General features: G+C 38.6%; 1 protein-coding gene across 1 annotated transcript; it reads left to right on the forward strand.

The window, feature by feature from the left end:
* Positions 1 to 10,016: 10,016 nt before the first annotated feature.
* On the forward strand, positions 10,017 to 13,638 carry LOC136235948 (CBS domain-containing protein CBSX3, mitochondrial). The gene is made up of 6 exons (XM_066026054.1): positions 10,017 to 10,194; positions 10,572 to 10,834; positions 10,958 to 11,045; positions 12,900 to 12,973; positions 13,068 to 13,128; positions 13,220 to 13,638. Exons 2-6 carry the CDS (start codon positions 10,577 to 10,579, stop codon positions 13,360 to 13,362), a joined length of 624 nt encoding a protein of 207 aa, XP_065882126.1. The 5' UTR covers positions 10,017 to 10,194; positions 10,572 to 10,576; the 3' UTR covers positions 13,363 to 13,638.
* The last annotated feature ends 3,182 nt before the right edge of the window (positions 13,639 to 16,820 follow it).

Raw genomic sequence — 16,820 nt, forward strand, 5'->3', positions numbered from 1 at the left:
TTAAGGCAAAAGCATAAGAATCCATTATCTCTTTGCCTTTGTCCATGTCGAAGTCTGAAAGAATTAAAGGGATTAATCTGAAAAAATGATGCAAATGAAGTAGTGGAAGCTGATTAATTAGAGAAGAATAATCAAAATTTAGGTTAAACCGCAAACTATCTTAATAGGGTGTTTGTTGGAGGGGATATATGAGTGGAATAAGAGTAAAAAACGAGATAACTTATCTCATCTTTGTTTGAGAAATAAGAAGATGAGACAAATGAGGGATATGTCTCTTATCCCTACAATCTTATACTTAAGAGAGAGTGGTATAAAAGAGTGAGATAAACTTCTATAATTTTAATGAGATAGAAAAGTCCATATTAGCTCCTCAAATCAATATTATGCAGTTTAAGTGAGGGTAATATAGTAAAAATATAATATTTTATCTCTATCTTTATACTACAAAACAAACATGGAATAATAATTCTTAATATTCTTATTTTTATCAATCCCAATCTCTTATCTTTATCCACATCCCAACATTTATCTTTATCTTTATTCCCGTAACATACCAAATACCCCTAATAGATAGGGATGTAAATGGGGCGGGGATTACCCGTCCCCGATAGGGCCCCGCCCCGTCGGGGACGGATAATCCCCGCACCGTTTTATTATGGAGCGGGGATGGGGACTAATATGTGCCCCCTTAGCGGGGCCCGCCTCGCGGGATCCCCGAACCCGTCCCGTATTATGCGCCGCGGGGATTTCCGATGGATTACCCGTTTAATCTCCGATAACATATTATTAATCATAGAAAATAAAAAATACGCATAGAAAAACTTGAACCTGTGATTAATCCGATCCAAATGCTCTACCTCTATTTCACTCTACATCTATTTGTTCATTATATTCTCTTGTTTTCTTTCTTTTTTTCTCTATTCTTTTGATTTACTTCTTTTTTCATATATTCTTTTAAACTTTAAATGGGTAAACAGGAATACTCGCGGGTTAGAAATTCCCCACGGGACGGGGATGAATTTTGTCCCTACTTGTTTCGCGGGGCGGGTATATGGGATTCCCCATTTAGTCGGGGAACGGGGATGGGAACTCCAATCCCTGCCTTGCTCCGATCCGTTTACATCCAAAACCCTACACTCCAAAAGGAGACACCATTCATTATATGTACATATTTTAACATTATAAACACATTAATATTACTTTTCCTACTTTTCCTACTTTTCCTAGAATCTGAAAACAATGACCTAGCCCCTTCTCAGCCGCCACCCTTCACAGTTGCCGCCACTACATCTTCACCGTGCACGCCATGATTTCCGAATCGGAGGACTTTGTGGGCATTGGAGTTCTCTTCCATCCAAAGCTAAGATTCGCCGGAACTATACCTCCTGCAAAGACACCTCCCTCCTTTGCGGCGATCCTACAAAAAACGATTCCCAAGTCGATTACCTCGACGGCTCCGATATCCACCATTGGAGGTATTCGTTCAGTGAAAATTTCACAGGAGGCCTATGAACGCAGAGTGGAGGCTTGCCGGCATTCTTTGATTAGGCGTCTCGTTTTATCGAAAGGAGAAACGCCCTGGAAAGTAGGAGATTTGAAGGAAAGACTAACTCAGGTATGGGGATTGACAGAGTCTTGGCGTTTAATCTCGATTGTCAAGGGTTTTTTCAGGTTTTCTTGAATTCCAAATAGGCAAAGATGCTGGTTCTGAGCAAAGTCCTAATTGCTGTTAAGCCAGGGACATTCAGGCTGCAGGCCTGGGTGCCAGATTTTGACCCCTTTGCTGTCAAAGCAACTACAACTCAGGTCTGGGTACGGCTCTACTCGTTGCCCTGGGAGTACTGGGATCCTCAGATTTTAGCAGACATTGCAAAAGGGCTTGGAACTCTAATGTGATTCGATAACGCGTCACTCGAAGGAGAGTTTGGACACTTTGCCAAAATGCTGATAGATGTCGATTTGCTCGATGAGCTACCTACTCAGTTGGGAATTGAGAGACTCGGGAAACAATTCTGGATAGATGTGGTTTATGAAAAGCTTCTGAGCTTCTGTAAAGTATGCTCCTCTATAGGACACATGGCCTATGATTGTAGGAAGAATAAGCCGCCGGTGGAGACTAAGAAAAAGCCAGAACATGAGCGACAGAAAACAGCGATACCAGTTAAAGCCGCTTCGAACAGACTTTTGACGGATTTACACATCAATGAGGAAGTGGTCCCCGATGTCAATAATATCAATAAGGTTGCGACAGATTCACAGGTGAATGGAAAGCGGGCTCCTAACGCCAATGATCTCAATGAGGTTTTGACAGATTTGCACGTGAATGAGGATGCGGCTCCCAATTTTAATGATGAGGGAAACTAGGAGGCTTTTAAGGAAGAGGGAGTAATTAGGCCATCATCCCCGGGAAACAGCAATCTTAACAACTCAGTTAACTGTAGCTCCCCGAGGGAGGAAAGCTCGGTCCCGCGCAAAGAGCCAACATGGGCTGATCAAATGGCGTTGGAGGAAGGGGAATGGCAGCAAGTTACGAAGAACAAGAAACATAGCTCAGACTCTGGATCGTCGAAAACAGCAACCCACAATAAACGGGTCAGTAAACCCCCAGTACGTTTTAAATGAAAGTTTTATACTGGAATTGCAGCGAGATCCATAACTCGGAGACCCAAAGGTTCTTGTATAATTTGTGTACGAAGCACAAGCCGGACTTCTTATGTATAGCTGAACCTATGGTCAGCAGGAATGTGATTAATAACTCTTTCTGGAGCAGTATCAGTATGTCTTTTCTCGTAGCTAACCAGCGGGACAGGGAAACTCTCTGGCTCTTTAAATCAAACAGTTTGAATTCGACGGTTTCAGTTACATTTACACATGAGCAGTTTATTCTAATTACTTGCTCTAACCCTGCCTCTACACAGTATTGCTGTTTTGTTTATGGTAGTATATGTGCAAATCGTAGGAAGGATATGTTTGATGGAATCACGCAACTTTATGGGCTAAATCAGGGACAATGGTTAATCATTGGGGATTTTAATGCTATAACAGGGGCGCATGAGAAGACGGGACGTCCCCCTGCCACGGGTCCTTGCCGTGACTTTAGAGGTTTTTTAGAATCTGATAACTAGATTGATGTCCCATCCGCTGGTCCGCTTTACACCTGGTGCAATGGAAGAAGGGGTTCAGCCAGGGTCAACTGCAGATTTGACAAGGCTTTGATCTCGGAACAATTAAATGAGAATCGGGTCTGCCAAAGCACGGTCTTGAATAGGCTTCATTCTGATCATCATCCGATTTTTTTTACATATATGATGGAGCCCATCTCCTTTGCGCAGTTCCGCTTCCAGAAAATGTGGACGCTCCATCCGGGGTTTAGCCAAGTGGTCAGAGAGTATTGGCACGGTCAACATCCCAATCTCGCTCCTATGCACCTCATTTGTCACAAGCTCAGGGGTCTAAGGCCTCTTCTCCGAAGCTGGAACAAAACGGTTTTTGGTCACCTTGATAAAAACATTGAAGAATGTGAAAGAAAATTGCAGGAAATTCAGATGGAGCTCTCTTTAGGGTCTGACTCGGAGAAGCTTGAAAGGGAGCGAATTGCACAATCTAATTTGGAGGAACATTTGCTGCGGAAAGAAGTTTATCTCAAGGAGCATAGTAGAGTAAGGTGGCTGGAGGTGGGTGACCGCAATAGTGCATTCTTTCACCGAACAGCGGCGAGGCGACGCACCAATAAGGGTATGTTGGTGCTTGAAGTAAATGGTGAATTAATAACTGATTTAGACACTATTTCTAGCAAGGTTATTGAATACTATGAAGAGCTTTTTAAAAATCCACTGGGACCCTCCGACCTTACTGACATCCGCAGAATTATCCCCCGTTCAATCACTGATGATGAAAATGATTCACTGCTCAAAAGGTCGAATACCAATGAAATCAAGCAAGCGGTTATGGCAATGGACGGTTCTAGCGTGCCGGGCCCGGATGGCTTCACGGGCCATTTCTTTCAAGCATGTTGGGATATTGTCGGGCCAGATGTGTGTAAGTTGGTCCGCTGGTTCTTTGATAATGGCTCGATTGACTCAGGATTAAATTATAGCATAATGGCTTTAATTCCGAAGGTAGAGGGGGCTGTTCGGCTCGACCAATTTTGTCTGATAGTGATGAGCAATTTCTGTTACAAGCTGATCACAAAGATTATGACTAATAGGCTTGCTCCGGTGGCCAGCCGGATCGTGTCGGATAATCAATTTGGCTTTATACAGGGGCACAAAGTACAGCAGTGCATTGTAGTTGCGTCTGAAGGAGTGAATTGTATTAATAAGCGATGCTTTGGAGGGAATATGGCGTTCAAGGTTGACATCAAGAAAGCGTTTGACACGCTCGACTGGAATTTCTTGCTTGAGGTTTTAGAATCATTTGGGTTTTCATTGAAGTTCAGGGATTATCTTCTAAATTTATTGTCGTCTTCCAGAATATCCATTATGACTTCTCAGGGCCCAAGGGGCAACTTTGCTTGTTCTCGGGGGGTTCGACAGGGTGACTCGCTATCCCCCATTCTGTTTGGAATAGCGGAGGACTACCTTAGTCGGCTTCTTTCACGCTCAGTGTCGGATGGCCAGCTCTCGCCTATGCAATACTCAAGGGATTATCTCTTTCATACGCACCTGCTTTATGCAGACGATGTTATCATATTCTGTAGAGCCACGCTTGCAAACGCCAGGGCTCTTGGTGAAATTTTCATAAATTATGGTGGGTTATCAGGTCAAATTGTTAATTGGCAGAAATCGGAGTCCTACTTCGGCGATTACATCTCCGTGCAACGTCGCTCGCGGCTTGCATCTGTCACGGGTATCAGAATTGGCTCTCTCCCATTCCGTTATTTGGGGGTTCCATTATTCCGAGGAGCGCCAAAGCGTGGGCATTTGGAGGCATTGTGTGATCAGATATCAGCTAAATTTGCTAATTGGATGGGAGCCTCTCTCTCTATGGCTGGGTGGCTTACACTGGTTAATTCAGTGATCACAGGTTCACTTACACACTCATTTTCGGTTTATAAGTGGCCGCGGGGGCTTTTGAAAAGACTATCTTCTCAGATGCGGAATTTTGTCTGGAGTGGGAGCATACTCTCGCGGAAAATTGTAACAGTATCGTGGTCTATCTGTCAGAAGCCATTGCAATCTGGTGGGCTTGGTATCAAAGAACTGGATAGGTTTAATACTGCTTTGTTGGGTAATCTGGCTTGGGGGTTGGTTGTAGAGAATTCTTACTAGCTGGACCTATTGCGCTCGCGGTTCCTCTGTCCGGCGGGCATCCCAAAAGCTCAGGTAGCAATGTCGACAATATGGCACTCACTGAAAGCAGCATACTTGCTTTTAAGGGATCATAGTAAGTGGTTTATTGGGGAAACGTCTAATCTCAGTTTCTGGACAGCGGAATGGATAAACCCAACCGTAGCAAATATGCTGGATATTCCGCTTGCTTCTCAACGAGAGCTGACTCACAGGGTGGATGATTTCTTAACCGACAATCGCTGGGAGAATTTAAATCAATTTCCGGAGGAGATTATGGCTGCAATTGAGCGGGTTGGCCGGATTATCACAACGGATCAGTGCGTGTGGAAGCCGGCGGACAAAGGGGTAAAAAGCTTTTCTACAGATGGCTGGGATTAGAAGAACCCTCAGAACCAGTCTTTCGATTTATCTGGTGTAAATTCATACCACCGGCTCACTCGTTCTGTGCCTGGAGGGCGTTCTGGGGCTATCTCCCAACTCATGACATGATACAGAATCGGGGTATCATCATTGTTTCTCGGTGTTGCTTTTGTGAAAAGAATTTGGAGACATTGCAGCACATTCTAGTCGATTGTGAGTTTGTCAAAGCGCTTTGGCTGAGCGTATCTTCGCTGTTCGGGAGACGCTTGAATGTTGATGGCTCATACAAGGATTTGATTAGGTGGGCATCGAAGCAAACGTTCAGTTCTCAAATTAAGGTACTGTGGACGAGTGCGATTATTCACTTGACCTGGGTAATCTGGTATCTTCGTAATGATTGCATATTTAACGACAACACTCCCAACATTCATCGAGCATTAATGCTGCTTTGGAGTAACATTTCAAGGTCCGACCACTTCCGTATTGGTAATGTATGGAACTCTGCTGTGGAATTAGGAATTCTGAATAATCTGAGCATTCTCCCGCGCTACACGCGTGCTCCGAGGATGATTGCTATACGTTGGATAGCACCACCGACGGGCTGGGTAAAAGCCAACTGCGACGCCTCGGTTTCAGACACTTCCGCAGGCTGTGGCGGGGTTTTCAGGAACGAATTTGGTCAGGTTCTGGGCGGCTTTGCTGTTACTGCTACTGATCTGCTGGTGCATTTGGCGGAGCTGCGAGCTGCAATCACGGCAATCAATTTGGCAGCTTCTCGTGGCTGGCGTAATGTCTGGTTAGAAAGTGATTCCATCTATGTCGTCTTGTTATTCCGGAACCCGTTGTAGGCGGTCCCATGGACTCTTCAAGAGGATTGGAATAAGTGTCAAATGCTTATTGCTGGTTTGAGATTTGTGGTTTCTCACATTATGCGAGAGGGTAACTGTGTCGCCAACTCACTGGCCAATCACGCAAGACTCGGACACTCAAATACGTGGTGGGGTGAAATCCCATCTTTTTGTAATAGTCTAGTCTTAGCCGACTCGATAGGTAGAGTCAATTATCGGTTCTCTTAACGCCTTATTGGCGGAATCCTTTGTATTCTTTCAGTTTTTATTTATTTATTTATTCATTCGGGCTTTTGGACCGGGGCTCTGGAGATGCCAGCATAGCTGAGATGTCCTGAAAGCCGGTCCCTTCCCCCGCCTTTAATAAAAAAAAGGCTTAATACATCATTTGCCCCCTGAACTTGTCCAAAAAGCTTGATTGGCCCCCTGAACTTTCGAAGCGTCCCGATAGCCCCCTGAACTTGTAAAAAATATTCAGTTAGCCCCCTGAACTTGCGTAAAATGTAATCATTTGATCACTCGGTCGTAAAAAAGTAAGTTAAATGCGGAAGATGTATTGTACGAGTCTTAAAAAAAATAAAACGACCAAAATCGAGGTATGCAATTCTAATATTAGAGAAGACAAGTTGTATAGTTGAGCAAGTAATAACTTCATTTTTAATTTAATTTTTAATTAAGTAATAACATTTTAAGACTCGTACAATATATATTCCGCATTTAACTTACTTTTTTGCGACTGAGTGATCAAATGATTACATTTTACGCAAGTTCAGGGGACTAACTAAACATTTTTTGCAAGTTCAGGGGGCTGTCATGACGCTTTGAAAGTTCAGGGGGCCAATCAAGCTTTTTGGACAAGTTCAGAGGGCAAATGATGTATTAAGCCTAAAAAAAAGTATTACTTTTCCTATGCTTTTATTTCTATTTTTTTTTAATAAACCTTGATTTTTTGGTGGGTTTTTTAATAATCTTTTCAAAATATACCTCTGAAATTTTTATTTCATTTATAACCAAATTCTAATTAGTATTTTTGCTTTCAATTTGTTTTTTTTTTCTAATTCGAATATTTGATGAATAATAAAATAATCATGTGCAACAATGAATATCACGGGTAAAGGACCAACCTAATATCCTGTAAACTTTTATTGGAACTGGCCACCTGTAAATTCTTCAGAGGTGGACCATTATATTTTAGGCAAATTATTCGCATGACCATTAAACTTTAATACTTTTCATAATCTGACCACTAAACTTAAAAATGTAATATAAAAATCACTTAGTTTTACATTTTCTAACATTATAATCACTGAATTTCAATTAACGTCTCAAAATGATTATTGATAGCTTGAAAATAGAAAATTCCAAAAATTTATATTATTATAAACAATTTTAACTCTTCAATTATTTTGTTTTAAAAATAATTTATATATTGTTTGGTTAAGAGAAAGAAAGAGCTTTGAAAATAGTGATTTTGAAAAAATAACAAATATTGTTATGTAGTTCTGAATAATTTTAATTTTTGGACATTACATTTTGAGTTATCCAAAAGTCATTTTTAGACGGTAAAATTTAGTGTTAACAATGTTAGGAAGTGATGTCCTTTATGTTGAATGTACTCTTCAAACTGCTTCCGATGACAGTAGTAAACAGTCAGGGATCCGACAACCCTCTCCGATGTCTAAGTCAGTGTAATACTGAAAAGTACAGAATAACTTAAAAACAAATGATTATAAGATATTGTATGGAAAATGATGTATCTGAGGCTCTGATTTCAAGGCATTTATAGGTAATTATGTAACTGAACAACATGTTATATACTTTTATGCGTGACAATCTCTTATTGGCTTCGAACTCATTCTCTTAATAACATTCCACATTTGATGGGAACTAGGAGCGTGTCTTGGAATCCAGAACAATTATTGGTCCATGTGTCCGTTTAGGCAGCTCCCTATAGAGGATTTTCTACATATGAGCTTTCATGTGCTCATTTGACATGAGCCTCTTGGATTAAACCCAAATACTGGATTCGGTCATTGAGTCTTTTTTTAAGTGTCCGGACCCATTTGTTTGATACCATATCAGAAAATATAAACTTAAATTGCTTTAATATTTCAATATTTAACTCAAACCAAAGTTTAAGTATGAATTCAGTTTTGAAGTTGGCAAAACTTTACAAATTAGCTTAAATTTTGACAAATATTAAAAATGATTGTTTTCAACTAATTTGTCCATTTTTACCAACTTAAAGACCGAAGTGATATCTAAATTTCAATTTGGGGTAAATTGATGATGAAAGTCAACTTAAGGGCCATTTTGACCCTTAAATATTGGGTAAAATGGATCATTAGTCACTAAACTTATATGATAATCTCAAAATGATCACTCAATTTCAATTTGTTCTCAATTTTGAGTTTGTCTCAATTAGACCATTGCAATGATTTTAGTAATTAAAAAAGGACTAGAATGATAATATGAGTGACACATCAGCATGAGTCACTCATATTTTTGACCGAAACAAAACATGTCATCTACGTATGCGCCACCTGACAGCTATATGTCGGTCATTTTTATGAAAATAAAATAAAATGCGTTTATAACATAAAAAGCTTAATACATCATTTGTCCCTGAACTTGTTCAAAAAACTTGATTGGCCTCTGAACTTTTAAAGTGTTCTGATAGCACCCTCAACTTGTATAAAATATTGAATTAGTCTCTTCAACTTGCGCAAAATATAATCAATTGATCATTCTGTTGCAGAAAAAGTAAGTTAAATGCGGAAGATGTATTACACGTGTTTTGAAAAAAAAGTAAAACGACATAGATCGGGGTATACGGTTCTAATATTAGAGAAGATAAATTTTATAATTGAGCAAGTAATAACTTCATTTTTAATCTACTTTTTAATTATGTAATAAAATTCTAAGATGCGTGGAATATATATTTTGTATTTAACTTAGTTTTTTTACGACCGAATGATCAATTGTTTACATTTTACGTAAATTTAAAGAACTAACTGAATATTTTATACAAGTCGATAGACTATCGAGACACTTTGAAAGTTTAGAGGCCAATCAAGTTTGTTGGACAAGTTTATAGAGCAAATGATGTATTAAGCCACATAAAAATAACCAACACGGGGGCGTCACATGTTGTTTCGATCAGAATTCTGAGTTAACTCATGCTAACGTGTCAGTCTTGACATCATCCGGATGCATTTTCACTATTGAAATCATCAGAATGACCTAATTGAGATAAAAGTCAAAGTTGAGTGATTTTATTAGGATAAATTGAAGTTGAGTGGCCAGTTTGAGACAATCATTACATTCGGTAACCAACGGTGCATTTAACCCCTTAATTCTTACAATAATGTTAAGAGGATAAGTACACGTGTCAAGTGCTCGAAAGCTGTCAATATAATAACGTGACGGTGGTGTTAAGATATAATTGGTAAATTAAATTAATTATATAAATAGTTTCCTAATATTATTTTAATCCAAATAGTACCTTTTCGTGTTTATCCAAACAGAAAAAGTGGACAAACATCAGCAAGTTTGCAAAAATAGCAGACATATTCACCACTTGCTATATCAGTATCTGTTCCACTATAACATCATCACTCTAGGGTTTCTCTTTTCTTTATTTATCCTCTTCTTCCCGATCTCCCCTTACTTTGCGCTTTGCTTATTCGGATCAGGTATTTTCATTTTATGTTTTCTAATTTGTGATTTCTTCGTAGATGTATGATTTTGATTTTCCTTTTTGTGCTTTTGCTGTTTATAAGGTCATCAGATCTCTTTACTTTACCTTTTTTGTGTTGTTTTTTCCTTATCTGAGCCTGATGATGTTATTGATTTGAGGATTTATTTCATTATTTTTTTAATTCTCGCCTGCTATTCTTATAATGAATTTTGTTTTCCTTTGAGCTATTTCTTCAAATTTTCTGAAATTTCTCTGACTCAAAATAGTTGTGTAAATATATAGGAATGGAAGAGGTATTGTGATATTGATGCAGATAGTTTGAGCATTTACTGTGTGATTTAGGATGGGTGATGGATCTATTGTTTTTTTTAGGAAAAATGCAAGGGGCGGTTAATGCATTTTTGTGCCATGGAAACCTTATCAAAAGCGCAGTTTTGCAACGAGTCCGTGTTGTGAGTCCAGTACTAAGGCCACTGGTTTTTTCACGGTTTGAATCGGTCTCATCTGCCCGTATGGATGAGCAAAGCTTTGAAAGCACTACTATCTCAGATATTCTGAAGGCCAAAGGGAAAAATGCTGATGGCTCTTGGCTTTGGTGCACCACTGAGGACACTGTTTATGATGCTGTCCAGTCGGTATGTGTATATGCTTTTAATTACGTTATTGCTCATGTTTTTGCTTTCTTTGATTGAAAGATTTAGCATGGCCCCACTCTGTTTTTTTTTTTCGAGATTTTAATGAACTCAGTTTGTTCGCAGATGACTCAGCACAATGTTGGAGCCTTGATGGTCGTCAAACCTGGAGAGCAGGAGCAGAAATCACTTGCAGGAATTATCACTGAGAGAGGTATTTGAATAGTGGCCTACTTGCTTTGAAAAGGTTGAAGAAAATATAAAAATTTCAGCAAAAGATAAAATTTGGTCCTTGCACTTTGTGTATTTCTATGAGCTGTTGAAAGGCATGTAAGTCAAGCTGTGTCCTTCAGTTTTGCAACACTTTGTATACTTCTAAACTGCAATCAAGGGTCATAGTTTGCAAAAAACTTAAAGTACATGGGGATAAATTTACCCAAGTTTGAAGCAGAGGGGTCTAAATGAAAAATTGTGCCAAATATAGGTGCTAAATGCACCAAAATTCAAGTACAGGGGCTATTTGTTTTTGCCAAAGATTTTGAGTTCAGAATTATCCTGTCTTAAAGACTTTTCTATGCTCTTCGTGTTGTCCTTAAAATTTGGTTATGAATGCAGACATGCAGTTGTAGTATATTATATATCTCATAGTTTTATCTGCAGTTTGTTGGATGGGTTCATGCTATTGTTAGATTTCGACTATGGTTGAACTGTTATTGATTGTTCCTCTGGAACTGTTTCTGAGATTAAAACTATGTGAAATGACTATACAGTCTTTTGTTAATGGTATTTTCCAATGCTGCAGTAGAAGGGTATGGCCACTGAACTTTGTTCGGTTTCGTGGTATGGCCACTTAACTTTAAAATGTAACATAAAATTTAAAATGTAACATAAAAGCCACTGAACTTTACACTAAATTACATCCATGGCCACTATCACAGTTGACCATGTATTGTGACCTTTGATTTCTCTTTTTTCACTTGTAATTCCTCTCTCCTCTTTTATTCTTTTGAGGAGAGGGGAATTACAGGTTAAAAAAAGAAGTCAAAAGGTCATAATACATGGTCAATGGTAATAGTGGCCATGGTCCCATGGATGTAATTTAGTGTAAAGTTAAGTGGTTTTTATGTTATGTTTTGAAGTTCAGTGGCCATGGGTTTAATTTACCCTGCAGTAGAATCTAGTACTGATGGTTCATTATTTTTTCTATCATATATTTAAAAAAAAAAAATCTACAGCTTGTGCCAAATTATCGGATGTTGATAATCCATTTGGAAGTCAATCAAGGGATTATCATTGCCTGGAAACACCTTCAAGAGTTGCTAAATAAGTTTTTATTCTTTATTTAAATTGTCCCAATTTGCTGCAGCTGGATATGATGTCACATCATTGTTTTAGATGCAATTATGGAAGAATTGGCAGTTTGATCTACTAGGGTAGAGTATCAATTTGGCTCTTCAAGTTGTCTTGCAGGTCAATTTGACTCAAAATGAACTTTGTCATTTTGGACCTTAAGTTTATTATTATTTTTGGTCAAATTAATTTAAAATAACAAGTGTCATCATCAGAATTTGTTTCTAGAAACCACAAATATTTGTTTACAGGTGTTGCTTTTGACTTTTGCAACCAAAAATGCTAAGTTGTGTACTAAATTGATACCCAAAATTCGTTTGGTGACAAATTGATCTTGCAAACAAAGTTGGAGGGTCAAATTGACCCTTTATCTGATCTGGCTAGCTTTGAATTTTGGCTCTTAACCTCTTCACAAATTCAGTCTGACAGTTGTGATAAACTAACAACAAGTTTCGTTTTCTCTTGGAAACAGTATATACGAACCCAGGAATTGCCACTGATGATTCCCAAAACATTTAAAAGTGAAAATGATACTCTTAATCTATTTTTGAATAACCTTTCTCTATTTAAGTCCTGCTATAGGATTTTGGATATCCCCAAACCCAATAATAGAAGGCTGCTTCATTTTTGTCAATTTGTTTTATAGGTGATTATTTTGACTACTGCAGAAAATATCATTCCACAAGCTATTATAACTCTGTTTTTTTTTTGAATATAGATTACCTGAGGAAGATCATAGTGCAGGGAAGATCATCCAAGTCAACAAAGGTTGGGGACATCATGACTGAAGAGGTATAATACTATTTTTTTGGCTATGTAACGTAGCAGTACTTCGGCTTCCATATCTAAGCATACATATTGATTTTTAATTATGCGGTGGTTGCAGAACAAGCTTATCACAGTCACTCCTAAGACAAAAGTTCTTCAAGCAATGCAATTGATGACCGGTAATAAATACTTTTTATCCGTAGCTCACTGATTTTCCGTGATAACTTCATAAATGGAGTGTTTTGACCCGGAAGTTGTAATGGTTTGCAGATAAGCGTATTAGGCACATTCCAGTCGTCCACGATAAGGACATGATTGGCATGGTGTCGATTGGAGATGTTGTGCGTGCAGTGGTGACTGAGCACAGGGAGGAGTTGGACCGCTTGAATGCATACATACAAGGAGGTTACTAAACGATGATGATGACAAACAACACTAGGGAAAATGAGCTGAAGAGTCTGGTTTGAAGGATCAGGAAGCCAAGAGCCTGTAAATATGTTGTGTTTTTTGTTACTTTACTCCTTATGTGGTTTCACCTGTTGCTTAATAATAAGTTGGATCATGGTGCTTGAGACTATTATCAAAACTTGGATTCATGCACATGGTTGTCGCTTTAACGCTTAAATGCTTCAATTTTGAAGAGCTTTTATGGGCTGATTATGCCAATCTATGTTCATGGTTAACTTCTACTTGTGAAAGCAGTAGCAGTAGGCAACTATGGTATTGACTTGTTCGCATAAATTTTGCCCCAAAAGTAGAAGTTTTATAAGGTAGACGCAACTGAAGAGGTATTTTTACAGTGTCACTACACAATACACAAATGACAGCTCAATATCACAGGAAAACTTGTACGAGATACTAAAATATTATCATCATGCATAAAGCTATAATTGCTAAAGTTTGCGAAAAAAAAATTATGGTTGGTTTTGTTAGAATAAATGGCTTTTGGTGATTGAATAAAATGGATTTAAAGTGGGGGGTATAGTTGTCTTTAAAGACTTTGATTTCAAAAGCACTTTCACAATCCCACATTGGAAACTTGCAAATGTTTGAGTGGGTATATATAGAGTTGGGCTTTAGAAGCCTTTAAATTGTGTTAAGTGAGTTTTGGCAAATATACCACATGCGCTCGCTCGTTCGCGCGACGCCTGCCCGTCCCGACTGGGCCCGAATTTTATTTTTCTTTTTATCCGTTTTAACTTCTTTGAATTTTACTTCAACTTTTTATTCAGTCAAAACTGAACCTTATTTTTCTCTTAGTCTTACTCCACCTTCTAATGTGTATATGAACGTTCTAACGTTCATATTTCTGAAGGCTATAAATACAACCAGTTTCCAGCTTTGGAAATATAGTATTTTCTCTCGATCGTTTTCTGGGCAAATAAAAAATACACTTTTGCTGTTCTACAATCTTCGACCTTGAGTGCACATGTTCGAAGCTTTTCTGTGTTAACCTTGGGGAGCGACCGGAGTTACAGATTGCACCTCCGTCTGCCGAAATCGCTTTCAAGGCAGTGGCCTCCGCCACGGCACAGTTCGATTTCCGCTCTTACTTTCAATTCGGTTTTTTCTGTAACCCTCTTTGTTTCTTACAATTTGAAAGCGAATTTCTGTTTCGCAATCATGTCTGCTTTAATTGCGAAATCCCTTCCTGACCTTTCCAAACTTGAACCTCTGGACGGTCTTAATTACAAAAGATGGTTGACCTCTCCAAACTTGAACCTCTGGACGGTCTTAATTACAAAAGATGGTCGCAGAAAATTCTGATTTTCTTTGAACAGCTCGAACTGGACTATGTTGTCGTCCAGGATCCACCCTCTGACCCAAATGCTCCTGCCATGTCTCTAATTGTTCAGCAGTACGACACTCGTTCTGCAAAATACGAAAAAGACAACAAAACAGTTAGGGGTCATCTCCTAAATCATATGTCGAACCCACTGTTCGATATTTTTGTCAACAAAAAGTCTGCCAATGAAATTTGGGATACCCTCAAAGAAAAATACGGGTCTGATGATGCAGGTAAACGTAAATACGTGGTTGGAAGATGGCTCAATTATCAAATGGTTGATGAAAAACCAATCATTGACCAGATTCATGAATATGAGAATCTAGTTGCTGAAGTTCTGGGTGAAGGCATGACAATGTCTGATCTACTGCAAGCTAATGTCCTCCTGGAAAAATTTTCACCCTCCTGGAGTGATTTCAGAAACCATCTGAAACATAAGAAAAAAGACTTTAGTCTCCAGGAGCTAGTCAGCCACATGAGAACTGAAGAAGCAAATCGTATGAAAGATAAATAACTTTCCTCTAAGTCTGTTTCAATTAATGCTAATATTGTTGAATCTGCTGTGGTACTAAAAGACAGGAACAAAGGACCTTCAACCAAATTTCAAAAAGGCTCAAACCAAAACAAGCCTTTTAAGAAGAATGGAAGAATTCAGAAGAGGAAAGTAGTGGAATGCTTTGTGTGTGGTAAACCTGGCCACAAGGCATTTCAGTGCTACCAAAGGAAGAACCAACAGAACACCAATCATAATCCAAACAACAGAGCTGCTCCACAATCCAATTTGGTGGAAAATGAAGAAATTATTGCTGCTGTTGTGGTTGAAGCCAATTTGGTGGAAAACAAAACGGACTGGGTTCTAGATACTGGAGCTACAAGGCACTTATGCTCAAACAAGGACCTGTTTAATCACTTTGAGGACGCTGCCGATGGGGAATGCGTCTACATGGGAAACACCACTACTGCTGGTGTTGTCGGTAAAAGAACAATTTTAATTAAGTTAACTTCTGGAAAAAGCTTGTCTTTAAATAATGTGCTGTATGTGCCTGCTCTTCGTAGGAATCTTATTTCTGGTAGCTTGCTAAATAAGGCTGGTTTAAAAATTATTTTTGAGGCTGATAAGGTTATTCTCACTAGGAATGGGACTTTTGTGGGAAAAGGGTACCTAGCTGATGGCCTCTTTATTTTGAACAATGTCCATGTGAATTCTGTTGGAATTAATGCAACTACATCTGCTTCTGTTTACTTGAGTGAATCCATTAATTTGTGGCATGGTAGATTAGGACATGTAAATTTTGCTTCCATTAAAAAATTGGGAAATATGCATGTTATAAATGTCACTAACTCTGAAATTAATTCCAAATGTTCTATATGTGTGGAAGCAAAATTTGCAAAGAAACCTTTCTTACCTGTTGAGAGTAGAAGTACAGAACTGCTTGGTTTAATTCACTCTGATTTGGCTGATTTTAAAAACTCTGTTAGCAAAGGTGGCAAAAGATATTACATTACTTTTGTTGATGACTTCTCTAGATATACCAAAGTATATTTATTAAAATCAAAAGATGAGGCTGAGCATATGTTTATTAAATTTAAATCAGAGGTAGAGAATCAATTAGATAAGAAAATAAAAAGGCTTAGGTCCGATAGGGGAGGAGAGTATGGAACCTTTTTCCTTAAGTCCTTTTGTGAGAATAATGGGATTGTACATGAGACTAGTGCACCGTATACACCTCAACAAAACGGTATAGCTGAAAGGAAAAATAGAACTCTCAAAGAGATGATGAATGCCATGTTAATTAGTTCTGGGTTATCTGATAACATGTGGGGGGAAGCTGTCTTATCTGCATGTTATATTCTGAATAGGGTTCCTCATAAAAAATTAGATAAAACTCCTTATGAATTGTGGAAGGGGTTTGCACCCAATTTGAATTTTTTGAGAGTTTGGGGTTGTCTTGCTAAAGTTGCTTTTCCATCCTTTAAAAAACCAAACATAGGACCCAAGGCCTTTGATTGTGTTTTCATTGGTTATGCCTCAAATAGTGCTGCTTATAGGTTCATGAATCTGAACGACTATAACATTTGTGAATC

Source organism: Euphorbia lathyris, chromosome 7, assembly GCF_963576675.1.
Source record: "Euphorbia lathyris chromosome 7, ddEupLath1.1, whole genome shotgun sequence".
NCBI lineage: Eukaryota > Viridiplantae > Streptophyta > Magnoliopsida > Malpighiales > Euphorbiaceae > Euphorbia > Euphorbia lathyris.

Coding starts and splice junctions, on each gene's coding strand:
- LOC136235948 (XM_066026054.1), top strand. CDS start 10,577: ATGCAAGGGGCGGTTAATGCATTTTTGTGCCATGGAAACCTTATCAAA. Junction 11,046..12,899: donor AGGAATTATCACTGAGAGAG/GTATTTGAATAG, acceptor TTTTGAATATAG/ATTACCTGAGGAAGATCATA. Junction 13,129..13,219: donor AGCAATGCAATTGATGACCG/GTAATAAATACT, acceptor AATGGTTTGCAG/ATAAGCGTATTAGGCACATT.